At 35.1% G+C, this 20,200-nt stretch overlaps 1 protein-coding gene across 4 annotated transcripts in view; it reads right to left on the reverse strand.

Annotated features, from left to right (window-relative positions):
- Window positions 1–1,797: 1,797 nt before the first annotated feature.
- Window positions 1,798–20,200, reverse strand: part of LOC131163805 (4-hydroxybenzoate polyprenyltransferase, mitochondrial) — a 72,852-nt gene continuing 54,449 nt past the window's right edge. Inside the window, exons 8-10 of one of the 4 annotated variants that reach the window (XR_009139133.1) lie at window positions 19,539–19,634; window positions 19,231–19,354; window positions 1,798–1,981 (exon numbers count right to left, since the gene is read on the reverse strand). Coding sequence is in view for 1 of the 4 variants with exons in the window: in XM_058120569.1 (XP_057976552.1) it covers window positions 19,565–19,634 (70 nt within the window). In the remaining 3 variants the exon portion in view is untranslated. Of the gene's footprint in view, window positions 1,982–9,506; window positions 10,197–19,008; window positions 19,355–19,538; window positions 19,635–20,200 lie in introns of those variants that run through there. The other 3 variants (XR_009139132.1, XR_009139134.1, XM_058120569.1) reach the window with 3 other exon arrangements.

The raw sequence follows: 20,200 nt of genomic DNA on the forward strand, positions 1-20,200 counted from the left end.
TAGATACATACATTAAATATATTGATGTGCGCCCAATCTAAATTTTAAAAACTCATAATTAAAAATAATATCTTAAAATTAGAATTAGAAAATGTCACTATGATCGACAATACCACTAGTTCATTTATATAACTAAAAATATGGAAAGAGCATGTTAGTTGGTAATCTAAACTGACTTTTATAGTTAAATAACTAAAGATTTATATCCTAGCTTTGGAAAAACAAATTAATAATGAGCCATTATAAAATCTTCCAAAACTATGATGTCATTTCCTTCTCATTCTTTTATAGTTAATACCAAAATACAAGTCGCAAACATTTCTACCATGGTTAATCAAATAAGCTCATGCATATAGTTGTTATTTTTAACTTTGCAAATACAATGTGCTTAAGTAACTTTCCTAACTATAAATGAGGAAACAACCATATGTGTTCTTTTCTAAAGCTAGAATATAAAATTATGTATTTGTTAATGTTTAAGCACGTTTGTGCATTTAGAAGAGTCATACAGGAAAGTACAATGATGGAAGTAATGACTATCAATGCAAATATTAACCAAAAAGTCGTCAAATCCATGTAATTTTTTCTACAATTTTGTATAAATGAAATTAAAAGTGGAATCTCTTAGAAGAATCCACATTGCAATTATACATGCTTATACGGATTCCAAATCCAAAGACATTAATCATATCATATCATGGTTTTGGAATATGCAACAAATATGTTAGTTGGTGACGTTTGAATTGAAAAATCATAGACAATAATGCTTATATTAATAATGCTTCAAGTCTTGAAAATATTGAGAACTTGGAATTGAAATGTGTATTTGGTGGAAGATCAAAAGCAATTAGATGTCTTAGTAAAATCAATTAATCCATGTTCTTGTTAGATAGAAAGGCTTCAAAATTAACTAAATTTTTTTTAACAAGATTGTCTTTCTCCAACGTAAAACGTAAATAATTCAATAAGAATATTATATTACATCCCAATCATAAAATAAAAAAATTATAAATGAATATCATACCAATTGTCAAATCTATTCTAATGTTGAGCTTGTACATGAGCAATTCGCCAAATTAATTTATTATTGAAAGATAAAAATATTATTCAAACATCCAAGAGGTATATAAGAATAAAGAAAATCAACAATAAACTAAAAAGAAACAAAAGAAAGAGAAGACAAGAAACAAGGAAAGGAAAAAGATTTAAATTCTTGGGGTTAAATAAACCCCCAAGAAAATAAATCTCTTTAAAAAAAAAAGAAGATGTTTTGGGAGTCTAGCTCCTCTTCGTTAAAGCAACACACCCATTTCTCTCCTTCTAACCTTCCCAAAATGTAGTTGTGCTATGCATAGTTGTTGCATTTATTTTATGAAATTGGAAAGTTAGTGAGAAATTGGAAGGTTATGGGACTCTAAAAGCATCCTTGATATGGATGACTTTGGAATTGAATGAGAATGGTTCAACAAGGGGATTTTGGATAATATATAAACTAGTTTGAAGGGATTAACAATTGAAAGGAAAAGTGCTCATAAGTACTTTGGCCATCTTGAAACTTGTTACCTAAGAACAACAAAAAATTTGACTTTTACCTTTTAAAAGTAGTTTTATAGTTGAACTCTTAATATACTTATTGAGTGTTGGTCAATATAATTTAAGCATATTAATAATACATTGTTGTAGCATAGGAAATGATGTCAACTACTGTAGCGCCTCAACCCCCCACGTGGGGTCCAGGGTACTATTTATCTATACGATAATCTCTGATACCGCAATTATCATACACAACGGATATAATTTAAAACACCTCAAATACATTATTAGGGTTCTATACCATTACCACACAAGTATCTCCAAATAAAGTTATTACAACCCAAAGATCCAAAATAAAACATAAAGGTTCCATATCCTACAACCACTTACTATAATTACAATAACTACACCTTTCCCAAAGCTCTCTAAGCTCTGTCTCCTGCAGGTCCTGAAAATTTAAATGTTCATTAGAGCGAGACATCTCTCAGTAAGAATGAATATATTATCATCAGTGTGTGGCTAACATGAGTTTTCGTGTAGATAGAATATAACCTTTACTTTAACTTTAAGAAAATTGCATTTAAAACTGTAACTCATGCTTGTATAAATAGGTAATCATACTTTCCATTTCATTCATAACTTAATTCTATCATACACTTTCAAACAATTCATATCATAGTTCTATCATATACTTTCATTCCATTTATAACATAGTTCAATCATATACTTTCATAGAAGATCCCTTCTGCCTGACAATCATGTAACATCTTGTATCCACCCCGCATGATCGGGTTGTGCGGCTTGAAGGCAGGACTTAGTCAGGGTGATCAACCTAAAGCTAAATCAATAAAGTCTCATCTATAAGTACGATTTGCCAACCCCATGCAAACCCATATGCGAGAGTAATAATCCCATGCTGACCCGTATACGAGAGGGTACAACCTCATGTTGACCTGTATACGAGAGGATAAAATCTCTTGTTGACCCGTATATAGGGAGGGAACACTACACTTATCTAACCAAGTCGACTATCCCATACCACACTTTCACCCTACAGTGTGGCTGCACTATACTTCTTCTAGTAGCTTCAGTACCGAGCTTTCACCGTAATCATTTATCATTTCATTTATCATTTCTGTGGCCCGTACACCACTGTACCATTTTTCGTTTCAATCATTATAGATTCTTTTTAACCACTCCAATAAAATCAGTATATCACTATACGTTTCTAGTACAACATCATAAAAATCCCAATAAGTTCAATACCTGTAATTAATCTCATGCCACACCGTTTGGATGCCATATCTTACTTCAATAAATTGTTTAGGAAAGATTATCATACATAGTATACTCAAATAAGTATTCCTGAAAATAAGAGCAGGTTCATCTCCACAATTTAAGTTAACTTAAAATACGCATTTTACCAGAAAACAAGACAATGAACCCCACTCACCTTGATCATTCTTAATTTATGTTAATAAACCATAGTTCTCATTTTTATATGTCTAATTCATTCTGAAAAATCATACGTAGTATTTTTGTAATCATATGTTCCATTTTATATGGTCCAGTTTCTGAAATAAATTGATATAAGCTAATACCTTTGCCTATACTCAACCCTAACCGGTTAAATTTCATAAATACAACTATCATAGTATTCATATATCCATATACAACAGTTTAATCAATTCAATTTAAAAAATAAGCTGACATAATATATTCCGTTTACCTGATCCTAAAGATATGCCTAAAACATTTGGAGAACAAAACCCTAGCTTCCATAAACTTGCCGCGGAGAGAAGGCCGGCAAGCCAAGAATGGAGAGAGAAACGATCGGAGGGCGAGAGTGGACTCCAAATGGCCTTAGGAGAGAGAAAGACACGTGAGATATGAGAGAAATCGAAACCCTAGCTTTTAGAGAGAGAGAAAAATAATTTTCTAAAAAAATGAGTTAACTTTTATTTATAGGCAAGCTATCTCGCACAAAATCGTCGACGATTTTCTGAGGCTTCCTAAAACGGTTGACGGTTTGGCCCTAAGCCTCTTTATAAATGCTCTTGGTAGTTTAAACTGTCGACGGTTTTTCTAAGATGGTCTGAAACCGTCAACAGTTTGGTGCTGAACCAAACCATCTCCATTCTTTTCCTTGTTTTTCCTTCCCTTTATTTAGTTTCCTTTTCTTTTTATTTATTTTCATTTATTTCTTGGGTTCGGATCTCTACAATCTCCCATCTTTATAAAAATTTCATCCTCTAAATTTGCTAAAAATGACTCCAAATAAAATTCATCAAGAATCCGGTAGGTTTAAATTAAACTTGAAACCATCCCAGATTAAAACTAATAATTAATATGAGTGAATGGACTGAACATCTTACGTTAATGTTCTTTGCTACAATCCTAATGCTCAACAACTTTATTTCTCATTCCCAGTCCCCTAAAGCCTAAGCACAAGCTATTAGATACTTCCTAGTAGATTTGGTTTACATGTTAATTATCTCTTAACCAAGGCCTTATCAGCCTTATCATTGATTTCAAATTGAACTTCAAAACTAAGGTATTCTAAGCTTTCATTACACTATATTACCACCTTACTTCCCAACTACAATTCCTCCAACCTAATATATATGACTTTCATAAGCTTATACTTGTAAAATGATGCAACTAATATCAAGAAACCTTCTTAAATGGAAATAATATCAGTTGCTTTAACAACCTAAACTTTGACTTCCTAAACATAGTATTCTAAATCCCTGAAGATTTAATCATCATAAAATAAACCAATAAAGATACCATTCATTGCAATCCTTAAAAATATAAAGTATTATATGTTCCCCCGTCACTTACATTCCCCACACCTCCTAGAGTAAGCATGTAAATTCGCGCCTGGGCAGTATCCCTCTAATAACCGCCTCAAGGTGCCGGATTGTTCCCCTGATACCGATTTTGAATGGGTGTGTTATTCAGTAGCCCATGACTATCCCGTGCCAAGTGATCAGGCCCACTACACCGGTAGCAGTTAGCATTTCCAGCTCGACACTCACCTCGATGCCACTTATTACATTTAGGACACTAAGGGTGTATCAACTCACCTTGATAGGCTGACCTCTCCACCTCTTGCCTTTGGTCCAAATTACTATCATGTCTCTTCCATGGGCCTTGACTGGGACCTTGATTGGTATCAGCATGAAACTTTGGAGGCATGCACTTCTTCCTTTAATCTGGTATTTCGGCACCTCTCTGCCGGCTCATTTCCATCACGATGGCTTTATCCACCAACTCCGAGAAGTGTTGAACCTGAAACCCCACTACATGTTCGTAAATCCTCTAAACCCCCCTCAAATTTCCGTGCCTTCTTTGCCTCATATGGTACCATATACGAGGCAAATTAGGATAATTTCACGAACTTGGCCGCATACTGTTGCACGGTTAAATTTCCTTGAGTCAAGCCAAGGAATTCCTCTGCTTTTGCATCTCTAGTGGATGCGAGGAAATGCCTATCAAAGAAAATATCTTTAAAGTGGCTCCAGGTCAGAGCTGCTGGTCCCGGTCTCTAATCCTCCACCAGCTTTACTACTCTCCACCATCGCTTGGCCTCCCTAACTAATTTAAAAGCGGCGTACTGCACCCTCTATTCATCTGTGCAATGCAGAACAGCCAACAGCTCCTCTATCTCTTGAATCCAATCCTCAGTCGTGATCGAGTCTACTCCACCTACAAATGTCGATGGGTTCATACGGGTGAATTGCTTGATGGTGCAGCCCCGCTCCACAGGTGGGTCATTCTAACCTCTAAAGTCTCGCCTCATCTCCGCCCTAACCTGTCGGGCTAAACATCGTAGCAATGTGGCGGTATCTAAGTCATCCTCACTAAAAGTCTCCCTATGATTATCCCCTCCAGCGTCCACGCCCTTACCTCTAGGATCCATCTTGAAGATAGGATAAAAATCTATTTAGAATCCTAACATCATCACACAATTGGAACAGATATCACACTAGGAATTTAGAAGATATTCAATACACTATACAAGATTACATAGACTCCCTTTCAGAGACTTCTCCCTCACCACTATATCCCTTTAACATTCAAGTGCAACTTTTCAAGTTTTCGTCTCACCGCTCAGAAACAAATCATCTATGGTTTGCTATAACTTTTCTGAAACTGTCGACTAATTCAGAAAAACCACAGAAGCTATCGATGGATTTCTGCTTCCAGGCAGCAAAACAACAATCAACGCCTAGTCTACCCGTTCCTACCCTCATCGTCATTCATACCTATACTATGGTAATGATCATCCCTAAAGTCTACAAAATGTTACAACCTAAAACTCTAATACCACCTATAACACCCCGACATACCACGTGGGGTCCAAGGTGCTATTTCTCTATACAATAGTCTTTGATACTGCAATTATCATACACAGCAAATATAATTTAAAACACCTCGAATACATTACCAAGAGTTCTATACCATTACCACACAAATATCTCCAAATAACGTTATTACAACCCAAAGATCCAAAATAAAACATAAAGGTTCCATATCCTACAACCACTTACTATAATTACAATAACTACACCTTTTCCCAAAGCTCTCTAAGTTCTGTCTCCTACAGGTCCTGAAAATTTAAATGTTCATTGGGGTGAGACATCTCTCAGTAAGAAGGAATATATTATCATCAGTGTGTGGCTAACATGAGTTTTTGTGTAGACATAAAATAACCTTTACTTTAACTTTAAGAAAACTGCATTTAAAACTGTAACTCGCGCTTATATAAATAGGTAATCATACTTTCCATTTCATTTATAACATAATTCTATCATACACTTTCAATCCATTCATATCATAGTTCTATCATATACTTTCATTCCATTTATAACATAGTTCTATCATATACTTTCATAGAAGAACCCTTTTGTCTGACAATCATGTAACATCATGTATTCACCCCGCATAATCGGGTTGTGTGACCCGAAGGCTAGACTTAGTCCGGGTGATCAACCCAAAACTAAATCAATAAAGTCATGTCTGTAAGTACGACTTGCCAACCCCATGTTGACCCGTATACGAGAGGAATAGAGGGTATGACCTTATGCTAACCTGTATACAAAAGGATAAAATCTTATGCTGACCCGTATACAAGGAGGGAACACTACACTTCTCTGGCCAAATCGACTATCCCATACCACACTTTCACCCTACAGTGTGGCTACACTATACTTCTTCTAGTAGCTTCAGTATTGAGCTTTCACCGTAATCATTTATCATTTCTGTGGCCCATACACCACCGTCCCATTTACCGTTTCAATAATCATAGATTCTTTTTAACCACTCCATTAAAATCAGTATATCACTATACGTTTCCAGTACAACATCATAAAAATCACAATAAGTTCAATACCAGCAATTAATCTCGTGCCACACCGTTTGGATGCCATATCTTACTTCAATAAATGGTTTGGGAAAGATTATCATACAAAGTATACTCAAATACGTATTCCTGAAAATAAGAGCAGGTTCATCTCCACAATTTAAGTTAACTTAAAATACACATTTTACTAGAAAACAAGATAATGAACCCCACTCACCTTGAGCATTCTTAATTTACATTAATAAACCATAGTTCTCATTTTTATATGTCTAATTCATTCTGAAAATCATATGTAGTATTTCTGTAATCACATGTTCCGTTTTAAACAGTTCAATTTCTGAGATAAACTGACATAAGCTGATACCTTTGCCTATACTCAACTCTAACCGGTTAAATTTCACAAATACAACTATCATAGTATTCATATATCCATATATGACAGTTTAATCCGTTCAATTTTGAAAACAAGTTGACATAAAATATTCCCCTTACCTAATCCTGAAGATATGTCTAAAACGCTTAGAGAACAAAACCCTAGCTTCCATAAACTTGCTGCGGAGAGAAGGCCGACAAGCCGAGAATGGAGAGAGAGATGATTGGAGGGCGAGAGTGGACTCCGAATGGCCTTAGGAGAGAGAAAGACATGTAAGAGATGAGAGAAACCAAAATCCTAGCTTTTAGAGAGAGAAAAATAATTTTCTAAAAAAAATGAGTGAACTTCTATTTATAAGCAAGTTGTCCCACACAAAACCGTCGATGGTTTGGCTCTGAGCCTCTTTATAAACGCTCTCAGTAGTTTAAACCGTCAGCAATTTTTCTGAGATGGCCTGAAATTGTCGACGGTTTAGTGCTGAACTAAATTATCTCCATTCTTTTCCTTATTTTTCCTTCCCTTTATTTATTTTCCTTTTCTTTTTATTTATTTTCCTTTATTTCCCAAGTTCGGGGGGTTCGGGTCTCTACAACTACCATATGCAGCTTTACTAATTTATGCTATTTGTAAGCTTACGTGCCCCATGTGGCCTATTTGTACTTTGTAAAGAAAATTTATAAGACAGAAAGCATATGAGATTCTCCTTATCAACATAAAAAATATATATATATATTAAATAGTGGTAGCGTTAATAAGCTGACAAGTAAAAAGATAGTCGATTATTAGACAGGTAGATATAGTGTTTTAAAAGATATAGAAATAATAAGTTGTCAATAATAGGCATATGTAAAGTATTTGAAAACATCTAGGATATTTTTATTCGGCAAAACAACATTGAACGTATTTGTATATTTTTTTTATAAAATTCAGATATGTTGTAATGAAATTTTTAATACCAAGGAATAAAATTTCACGTTTATACAAATATGACGAAATTTAATTATTTGTCAAACATTTAAATGTCATTAAGAATGATATTGACTTTTTGTATCATGCTTTTTGTGAGTTGACCTTTTGATCTGTCCAACATTTAAATAATATTTAATTTATAAATTTGAACATAATTCAATAACTTTGATACAGTATTAATGGTGAAACATATATGTAGACTTTCTTTAGTTAAATTACATCTTTATAACTGTGCTTTATTTTTTATTCTTTTGCTTTGTTAGTGAATGCTAAGGTCAAAGACACCATTCAAAAAAGGCACTTCCTTCATAAACTTAGAAGGATGTTCAAAATTCACTCTTAAAACTTTGAGTTAGGTTGGTGCTCACCCGGATATATTAGATTCACGTAAAGACTTCAATTTTAGCATTACAAAATTAAAAATCCTCAGTTTTGATGAAGTCTTGAAGAGTTCAAAATGAGAGAAGCAAATAAAGTTACTATTTCATATTTATAGAAAGAAATAAATTCAATCAATCAAGAAATAAACGATGTAACACAAAAAACAAAAAGCTTATAACATGAAAACCTCACACAAGAACAAAATAAATATAGAAATATAAGAATCTAGCGGTTAAAAAGGGAAAATAAACCCTCAAATCTCCAAAGCAAGCCCTTAGCGCAATCTAAGCTAATAAACCACTACTTAATAAGGTCATAATGCAAAACAGTTTTGTGAAGTTAAGATTACAATTTTTTTAAAGTCCACTTGGATGACATTTTTTTTAGGGTCCATTTGGATGAAGTAATTCACTTGAATAAAGGAAAGGAAGGAGGAAATTCATTCTCCATTCTATCTATATTAAATACTAAAAAAACTAAAAATTTATTTTTAATATGATCAAAAAATTAATAAAAAACTAAATATTAATGACGAGTAAAATTAAAATTTTATTTATAAATTTAGTATATTTTTATTCTCTCACTTTTTTTAATAACCAAATACGAAAATACAAGTTCCACGACTTCTTTTTTTTTTTTCCAATGTTTTCTGGGATTTAAACAGGGCCTAGATGACTGGAAAATCTATAGGCTTGTTGACATGGAAGCTAATATTGAACTACATCTAAAAAGGATTGATGATCCCCACCAAATACTTTAAAAAGACCAAAAGAGTCTTTGTTTAGGACAAGAAAGGACTATATTTTTGAACATATATTTCAAATCAATATATTTTAATCATGTCAATAATAAGCTATTGCATATGCTTATTTTAATTTGATATTTACCAATTGATTGCAGCTCCCATTATCTTAAAATTAAAGTGTTTGAAAGAAAAGAATATACAATGTATAATATGAATATTCTGTGAACCAAACATAGGGCAATCTTATAAATGTCAAGTTTGATGCTCACTCAAATGATATCACACATTTCACAATGACTTTACATTTCCTCTTCCAGATTGTATTTCATGTCAAGAAAAGAGTGTCCGTGCCGCCGCCGCCACATCCAACAATGTCGTCCATTAAGCCTGAATATAAATAGGCGGAACTCTTTCTGGTAAGAGAGAGGTAAAGAGTATGTGGAATTCTACATGAAGTTTCCATCCACATACATGATCCATGAGTAGCCCTACAACCATCAACCCAGCCCCTTTCAAAGGGAAAAGGGAAGAATAAAAAGGAGAATTTGAGCATCGCCAAAGGATCTTACAACAGCAATGATCTCCCAAAATATTTTTATATTTGCATCTATCCTGTAAACAAATAATAGTACCAATCCACAAAATACTAATGAGCCTTTCAACTGAAACTACCTTCCAACTCCCAATTTAATTTAGACACATCTAATCAGCTTCCAACATCTACATCTGTATATTTTTTTAAAGTCAATTACAGCTGTGCCCTGTGGGGGATCAACAATGAAATCATGTCCCCTGAAAGATATTGTGCACCAGGAGACCTCTCATACCTAAATTGAAATTTGTAAAATCAGATTATGAGCTCAAAATGAACAAAATGTATCATAGAAAGCACATCTCAAAACAAAAGCCAAAAAATAAAGAGCATAAACCAAGATTCCTCCAGTAACATTCTTTGAAACCAACTAAAGATACATATGCAGTAATTGAAGAGTTACAAAAAGGGAAAAACTAACCATATGTAGCATCATTATCCCCACCACTCCCCCATCCACCCATCCCTTCTTTATTTGGCAGGTGGACATCTACATACCACACAATTTGTAAAACTAAAATCATCCCTAGTCCAAATGCCAAAAATTTTAAATTCTTTCATAGCCCAAATCATGCCACTCACATGCTGTAAGTTTGTCACAAGATCCGCTCACTAACCAGGTAGCCTGAACCCCAAGAAAAATAGGCATTTTGCTTCTTCTTCTTCTTCTTCTTCTCTCTCTCTCTCTCTCTCTCAGTACAGCATTCTCCGAAACTGGGGAAGAAATTGTTGAACTTTCATTACTATTCCCATGCTTTGGATACATCAGAAGGGAGCCAGCATCTTTAAGATAACTGCAAATCTCTTCAGTGCTTCAACAGCATTAAAGGCGCTCATGCCCGCAACCATGAAAATCTGTTTCTGGGTCTATATTTTAAAGATGTATCTTTTGAGTTTACAAGCAATATGTACTTTGCACATGTGTTGCATGTGCTCTAAAGGATAGTTTTCCAACCATTACACGACGAAGTAGCAAGCATATTGATATAAACAAGTCACACCTGTGGGATGCGTAATGGGCCTAATGGCAATGAGGAATTTATTGCAAGAGAAATAGGGAGACGGAAGAAACACAAGGAGGAACAAACGTGTTAACTTCCAATTTCAGATTCACAAAACTCTCTTTTGCATGATTTCCAGACACTAATTTATATATATTATAATACAAAAATGCATACAAACCACCCAAAGACTCATCTATTACAAACAAAACCCAAAATACACATAAGCCTATCTACAAACTCAACTAAACACATTGTTTTAGAACTAACAGTCCCTTGATCCTATTCTTTTCAGTCTCCAAATTGGGTCAAAGTGATCCATTCAATAACCTATTTCCCATCCCACATCAGTTCCCTCATGCCGAAAGAACTCAACTCCATCAAGAAGAAAGGAATCATCACTCTTTATAAGAAAGGAACCAGCAGGCACTTCATTTTTGCTGGTGGAAGACCTTGAGATGCATCAACTTATACGTCTACTTGTCAATGAGAAGACGTATGAATTTCATAAGCATCACATTTTACCTTCTTATCAAATAACCATGGACACCTCAAAAAGATATGACAAATCTTGAGAGGTAGGATGCCAGACTTCAGTCTCCACAATTGAACCAATTTTGAAGGTAAGCAACTAATGATCATGGACCTTCAAGTTAATATTGTGCACCATAGAAATCTCACGTGGACTAGGTTGTGGTTCAATCTTCTAATTCAACTTCCTTGCAGCTCTGGACAATACATTTGCAGAACTACCAGGATCAATAACCAAACCACAAAGTTGCTCATGACAAATCATCTGAGTCTGAAAAATGTTGGTTTGTCTCCAATCTTCATTTCCTGGAACCTTGTGTGAAGAGAAGATAGTTCGAACTACTAAGCCTGGAACCTTGTGTGAAGAGAGGATAGTTCGAACTACTAAGCAATCTCCACATTGCTATTTTCATCTCTGTTTCTTGGGACTTCTGTCTCAAGACTCTCAAATTCAATTACGAGGTGGGACCATCCTTTTCTACAATTTCCAAACCTAGTTAGGATGATGTGCAGCTTAGTTTCCAAAACAATAACATTTGAAGGAGTTGATTGTTGGCTAGATCTTAGAAGTTGTTTTGGAGAGCTTTGAGTTTTCCAAGGTAGCTTAACTGACTTCTGGCACATAACTCCACTTGTAATCTTCTCAAAATCAAAGGGTCAATGCAGCCTTTGAATGATTATGCTGCATATCCTCCACTTTTTGAGTCACAGCATCCCAAATGTAGTGAGACGACACGCAACAAGCTTGGAGGCAATAGCTGTTTCAGCCTTCGTCAAAAAGGTTTTATCAAGGAAATTTCAACTTACTCGATCATAAGCCTTTTCAAATTCTATCTTAAAAACCACCTCCTAATCTCTCCTCCTCAAACATCCTCAACAACCTCAATTGCCACCAAAATAGCATCCACAATCTTCCTATTGCCCACAAAAGCCCTTTCAGCCTCTGAAATAGTATCTTCTATGCCAAAACTCAGCTTATAAGCAAAGCCTACGCAATAATCTTATACACACTTGTCACTGAACTAATTAAGCTGAAAAACTCCACAACTTTAATAGACCTATTCTTCTTAGGCACCATAGTGATGAAAGTTGGGCTAATGCTTTTACCTAAGATCCCATTAAAAAATAATTCAATTTAAAGATCATTACATTCCTCCGCAACCGCACACCAAAAGTCCTAAAAGAAAGCCATACAAAACATCCAGACCCAGAGCCTTATCCCTCTCCATCTTAAACACAACCGCCTAAACCTCACTTTCCTCAAAAGGCCATTCCAACCACCTCATCTGATCACAACTGTTAAGGCTTCATATATATAGTTGGCTCACAACCTAACAGCTTAAGCTTTTAGGTAGAGTGGTAATCTAACATGGCATCAGAGGCATGGTTGCCAAGAGGTCCTGGGTTCTAGACTTCTTGCCCTCATTTAACATATTTTTCTTACAAAATTATCATGTTCTCAATATGGGTGTTATCATTGTTTGTTTCTCTACACGTGCAATTGGGCTGGCACATGTGGGGGAGTATTAAGGATTGAAATAAACTGTTGGCACACAACCTAACAGTTTAAGCTTTTAGGTAAAGTGGTAACTAACAATTACAAATAGGGCCCCACCCTGGCCCCTCACACATAGGCCTACAAATATCCTCCTCAGTAAAAAAATTAGCAAAAAATAAAAATAAAAATCTGTAATCTCCTCAATAATCAAAGAAGAATTAGTAGCAACCTCTCCTCCCCTCCATTCCAATTCCATAATCATATTCCTTTTCCTTTTTGGAATTATAGTCACCTTACTTAACCCATTTAAACTTCGTCTTTTGCCTCCAACTCCTCAATTCCCCAAAAATCACCTCCTCTAATTCATTAACCAGCTTTACCCTCTTCACTTTGTCACATTTAAGAAGACCCTTCTTTCCAAACCAACAAATTAAGCTCGCCTGAAGCGCTGTTTCCTTCACCCTAAAATTCCCCAAAACTTCAATATTCCAAATTTCCAACTCTTCTTTTAGGCACTTTAAATTTTTCATAAGCTGAAAACCTTCCCCATTCTCAACACTCACTCCAAACATTCCTAACCATGGAGTGCAAGGACGGATAAGCCATGTATTTTGAAATCTAAATGGAGTAAGGCCACTTGATCTTGCTAGACTCTAATGAAGTAGGGAAATGATCCAACACTGGCCTAGACAAGACCCACTGAGAAAGATAAACGAACTCAATCATCCTCCCCTCATTAAAAAACAAGAACCTATCCCAGACTAGCTACCTCTTTCCACCCCCACCTACACCCCCCCCACAAAAAAAAAGAGAAAAAATGAGGACTAAGAAAATAAAGCATCATCCAAAGAAAAATCCCTCAACCCACAGCATTAACCTATCAAAATTCTTCACACTCAAGTTAATCATATTCCTACCACATCCTTTATTTTCTCTAGGAAACCCCATCACATTAAATCCTCCCCCTGAAACCTGCTAGGAAAACAACCAGACACTTTAATTCATTCCAAAAACAAAGCCTAAGAGTAACAGCAAGTTTAGGAGGACTATAGACTGACGAGAGCCACCACTGATCCCTTTCACTTCCAACAAGACAGACAAAAAAAGAAAACCCACAATACTCTGAACTAGTATCCCACAAGATAAGAATTCCCCTAGCTTCCCTTTGAGAAGAAAGAATCTCCCACTCTAACCTACCCTCTCAAATACTATGAATCACTCCACCATCCACACTCTCAATTTAGTTTCTTGGATAACAATATGAGAACAGGAGAGCACTCACCTTGGGGTGGACTTACTATTTGGATGCTTTCAACAGTTATCCGCTTCGCACTTGGCTACCCAGCGTTTACAATGGGCACGATAGCCGCATTCTTAACTTTATTAGTCCCAATCCTGTTAAGCCCATTACAGTAAAATCCAAATCTTAACCTCCCCACTTCTTTAAATTGAAATCCCCAGCCCAATCCTGAAATCCCCTCCCCTTTCCCCCATTGTCCCCTACAAAGAAGATCCAACATTTTTTGCAATTGGGTGTGAATGGTTGCAAACCACCCCCTCGCCAGCAACTATGGCACTCTTCATTGGAGCTCATCGAAAAGCTTCAGTGTAGGAAGTATTTGGCCTTCTCAGCACTTTGACACTCCTGCTTCTCTCTATCCTTTGCAGATTTTTGAACCCACAATCAGATCAACAAATCATCACCCCTTCATCCTTCAAATTTGTGGCTTCTCGACCAACAATTACCTTCAAAGAACAGAAGAGCTTCCACAGTTCCACAATCCAGCAGCTTCGAAACCCTCCTTAAAACGAACAGAGCAGCCAGAACACCCCTCTCTGTACCTTTCCAAGCACAAAATCCTCCCTACACACTCCTAAGTAGCTTTAGATGAAAAAAACCTCCTTCCACTATGAAAATTAAACCCTCAATATTCTTAGCTAACCACAAAGACCCAATCAAAAAACCGTAATCTGAGTCGAGGAACACTGAAATTCTTCATTTTTCAGCACCAAATAGGACAATCGGCTACTGACAAACGCAGTGGTATGAATTGAACAGTTCTCTAATCTATCAGAGTTAAAAAAAACTTCTTTCTACCTTGAAAGAATGGTGAAACCCCATGAGAAACTCAGCTAGTGGCTTAACAGTTGCCTGGGGAAAACCCTGAAAGCTAGTTTCTCTGAAAATTCCAAACTCGATAATACACCATAAATAAGTCAAGAACTGAATCTTTTCCCACACCAAATACGAATTCAACTTCTTCCTGGAAAAAATCTGCACATAATGTTCCAACCACATATCCCATAAAACTGCATACTTGCTACACTTCCATAGAGCTGGCCCCATCCTTCTACCAAAGCCCGCAAAAGAAGTGATAAATTATTCTTCCACTGAATAAGGGCAGACCCAACTCTCTTCCATAAAACCAAACAATTTATTCCAAATACTCCATGAAAAATCACAACGCAAAAAGAGGTGAGAGGCTGTTTCAGAATTCCTACAACAGAGCACGCAAACATCTGGACAGACTCAGAGAGAGCCTTCAAAGGTCTCCTAATCTGCAGTAAGTTATTGGTATTAATTTTTTTAAGCACAACCAACCAAGTAAACACTTTAATTTTGGTGGGACCTCTAACCTTCAAATTAACTGAATAAAAAGGAAATCGATAATTTAAATAGGTCAAAAGCTCAAAGAAAGATTTACAAGAAAACGCCCCTAAATGATCAAGACACCAAGAATGAACATCCCTACTTGAGAACAATTTGCACTTGTTCAATACTGACAACAAAGAGGACAACTCCACCATCTCCCTAAGAGGTCTCCTAAAATGAAAATTCCAAGAGAATGGAAAGCAACTCCCATTATCCACAAAGAAAGAAATAACTCTGTTTGGCCCAGAGCACAATCTAAAAAACGAGGAAAAGAAATGGAAAACGAATCGTTCCCGAGCCATAGGTCTTTCCTAAAATGAATCTAGGTTCCCCTCTCCATTACAAATTTAGTGTGAGGGATGAAAATAGAGTAATTCTGGAAAACAGACCTCCACGGACTCCCCAAAGAATATCTCAAGCTAGCATTGGTATCCCACTCGTACCCCACTCATTCTCATCCAACCCAAACTTACTGCAAATGACTCTATGCCATAGGGAAGCATCACAACCATTTAGCTAAAATTTTGGTGTTTTAGACTTACTAACCTCCCCCTAGTTCACTAAATGGTCCCTACGAACCTAAACTAATCATTACTCTATCATACATATCTTGACATCAGTATACGTATTGCATACTCCCTTTACACCCTTCTTTTCCCCTAAAACCAATAACTTCCCTAGGTATCCTATCATAGGCTTTCTCTATGTCAATAAAAACATGTGCAAGTTCCTCTTCATTCTCCTAAAATTTTCCATTAATCTTCTTAAAATATAGATAGCTTATGTAATTCCAAGGCATAAAACCAAACTAATTTTACTTAAAAACCCTCATTTCTAACCTTAATCTTTGTTCAATTACCCTCTCAGCCTTTCCTACAATTTCGTTGTATGGTTCATAAGTTTATTTCCATGATATTTATAATAATTTTGGATATCTCCTTTATTTTGTGTATACAAGTATCAAAGTCATTTTCCACCATTTGTCCAACATTTTCTTAATTCTTATAATTGCATTAAATAAATAAGTTAACCAACTAATTTCGCTACCACCTAGGCATTCCCAAACTTCAATTAGGATGTCATTTGATCCTTTTCCATTTTTCAAAAAAAAAATACAAACTTAACTTCGTTATTTCTATTTTGCAAACAAATCTCAAATTTTTAGCCTTTTCTTCATTTGCCAATTATGAGTTTAAACCTTCTACCTGGTTTTTATAAATAGCTTATCAAAGTAACTTCACCATATTTCTTGTAAATCTTCTTCTCTAACTAGAACACTATCATCCTCATTTTTTATACATTTAACATTACTTAAGTCCTTGCCCTGTCTTTCTCTAGGTCTAGCAAGTTTTAAAATGTCTCTTTCCTCTTATTTTGGATCTAGTCTAGTACATAAAGTATTACATGCTCTATGTTTAGTTTCACTAACAACCTTTTTTGCATCTTTTCTTGCATCTTTATATTTTTCAAAATTTTCCATGTTTCTATATTTTATGTCATGCTTTAAACCAAATTCTTTTTGTCTTGACAGTTTTTTAAACATCTTCATCCCACTACCAACTCTCTTCACTGGCTGAAAAATATTCCTCTACATTCACCTAACATCTCTTTTACTATCTTTCTAATAAAGCTAGCAGTCCTACTCCAAAGAGAGTTTGCACCATGCTATCCTCCTATTGTCCAATCACCATCTTTGATCTTTTTATCTTCGAAGTTTATTATATTTTCTCCCTTTGGGTTTCTCCAAATTCTCTTGCATTGATTAATTTTACCCTTTCTCTTCCATTTGTAATGCCTACATAGCTATGTCTAAGACTAAAGCTCTACGTTGTGTAGTTTTTCACCTTGGCTAAACAATCCTTACATCATAAATGAAATTTATTTTATTTCTATTTTGTCCATTCTTTATAAAGTGTTCTCTCTTCTTAAAGCATTTATTCAATGTAATTAGAACATATGATATGATGAACTCTAAGATAATATTTCTAGACTCATTTTTTATCTTCATATGCATATCCTCTGTGTATCCTCTTGTAACCTTTACACTTCGTTTGGTTTGCAAAATTAGGCCTATAAGAAAAATAAAAGTTATTATTTGAAGGATAATAATTAGAATAAAGGATAGAAAATAATGTTAACACTAATAAAAATCACCATCATAAAATAAAAAATAATAATACAAAATTAAATAATTATGTATTAGGGTTTCTATAAATAAAAAAAATGGCTTAATTTTTCATTCCATTATAGAAGCCATTGAAAAATACTAAATAATGGAAAGAAATTGAAATTGAATTCTTAAAATCATTTCATGTTACTAACCAAACACAGTAATTGCATTCCAAAAGCAATTCCATTTCTACCTTGACTCAATTCCTCTCTCAATTCTTTTCCTACTTCAATTTCATTTTGCAAAACAAATGGGCGGTCTTATCCTTTCCAATGTGCCAATTCAAATAAGTTCTTATGAATATTTTCTTAGTCCCTAATATCCCTTGTATAAAATTACCTATAACTTCTCAAAATTGGCTTTTAAAATTTTATGATAAGCATATTAGAGGAACATAAGCTCTACTGACATTTATTATCTCTGATCCTAAGACCATTTGGATTTTTATAATTCCATATCCAACTCTTTTAACATCTACAACACTATTTTTAGATCTTTGTCTACAATTATTCCTACCAATTCTTAAGGTTTTCTTTTCCAGTACCAATTTAAATCCTAATTTTTTTTATTTCTCTAGCTTTCTCTCGTACCCACTTTGTTTCTTAAGGGCACATTATGTGAATTTCTCCTCTAATCATTTATGTCCACTGTCTCCAAGCTCTTAAACTAACTTCTTTACTTGCCCACATCCAAAATGATGTGAGAACCCTTGCTATGTTTGACATTGTACTTGGGTGGGTGATGACATGGCACCTCATTTCATGGCAAAAACCAAGTGCAACATATCGCTCATAGGGGATATCCCATCGAATGATTAGTAAGGATTCATATTTTAGAGATTTGATAAGTTTTACAATGGTTGTCAGCTACCTAACGCATCCCTCCTCCTTTAGCCAAGCTTGGGGCCAACTGTGTTTGAAAAGATACTGAGTGCATCAATTCCACCATACAACATAACATAGAAGATTATTAGCATAATTCATTTTGATTTATGGAATAATTTTTCCTTATTCTTCTAGCATATTAAATTATTGACAACACTTGATTTCTTAAATCTTGATAAATAAATAGAAGTTGCATACCTAAAAACCATGAGCATATGACTCACAATGAGTTCTTTTTTTTTTTTTTTTTTTTTGTGTTGTTTGGGGGGGGGGGGGGGGGGGGGGGGGTCAGCAAATGCATGCATACATGTGTGTATAATTCTGTATACAACCATTTCACTGCCTTAATTTCATATGTTGTTGCATGCATGCAGGCATGACGGGGTTGGATCATATCAAATATGACATGCCCATGCAGTGCTTACTGCGTACTAGATATTCAAGAGTACATCTTTGCAATTAAATAGCAATTCCACAATAAGAAGGCATCTTACACACCAACATACATAAAAATTTTATTACAGAAACTTACTCAAAACCCACTTGGCATTTATTTGACGTGCAATGCTTCTTCCCTCACATATTCAACATGCAACCGCGATAAATTATCTATGCTTCAATCCAGCCCAAGACTGATACCTCCACAGTAAGAATGCCTGAACAATTCAGCTAACAGTATCACCATAACAACAAAGTGTGCATGTGTAGGTGCATTAATATGAGAGAGAGAGAGAGAGAGAGAGAGAGAGAGAGAGAGAGAGAGAGAGAGAAGTAATGTAAAATGTAAGCATCACCATTATATAATAAGTAGATGAGCTGTGAGCATGACAAGGGTCAAACCTTTGTACTGAAAAGTAACTATACTGCTATGAGGAGAGCCTTCCAAGTAAGAACCCACCAAAAATAATAGCACCAAACCACTTATTGGACACAAACCTACAAAGAAAGAAAAAACAAAATGTGAATCAATATCTTCCAACTAAAAAAGCGACAACAGTTAATTAATGCAAAAAATCATAATCCTCAGTCAACACACAATGACACAAATTCTTTGTTTTTCTAGATAGAAAAAATCAATTTATTAATAGGGAGAAAAATAGATACAAGTGGGAGGAGAAGGCATCCTCCAAAAACAAAAACAAAAAAAGTGTCCTGCTGAAAATAATTCAAGAAGTACTTTCAAAAATACCTAAACGAAAAGTCCAAAGGGAGGATAAAAAAATGACTTCATCCCAAAGTAAATCCAAAGAACTAAAATGGTTCCAGATATCCTTCATTCCTCTCCACTCACAACAACCAGAAAATAGCAAAACAAGCCCAACACTAGAAAACTCTTCCCTTTTTATTCCCTCCAACCCCTAAAAATTTACCATGGAAAATTTAGTTTATGAATTTTATTTAACAGGAGGGATATTGAGGATGAATTCTATTTAACAAGATTCTAGACCTGAATTAAATACAGCCCTTTGGGGGGAATGGAGACTAAATTTATAGGTATAGCT

The sequence above is a fragment of the Malania oleifera genome, chromosome 9, assembly GCF_029873635.1.
Source record: "Malania oleifera isolate guangnan ecotype guangnan chromosome 9, ASM2987363v1, whole genome shotgun sequence".
NCBI classification, from domain to species: Eukaryota; Viridiplantae; Streptophyta; class Magnoliopsida; order Santalales; family Ximeniaceae; genus Malania; species Malania oleifera.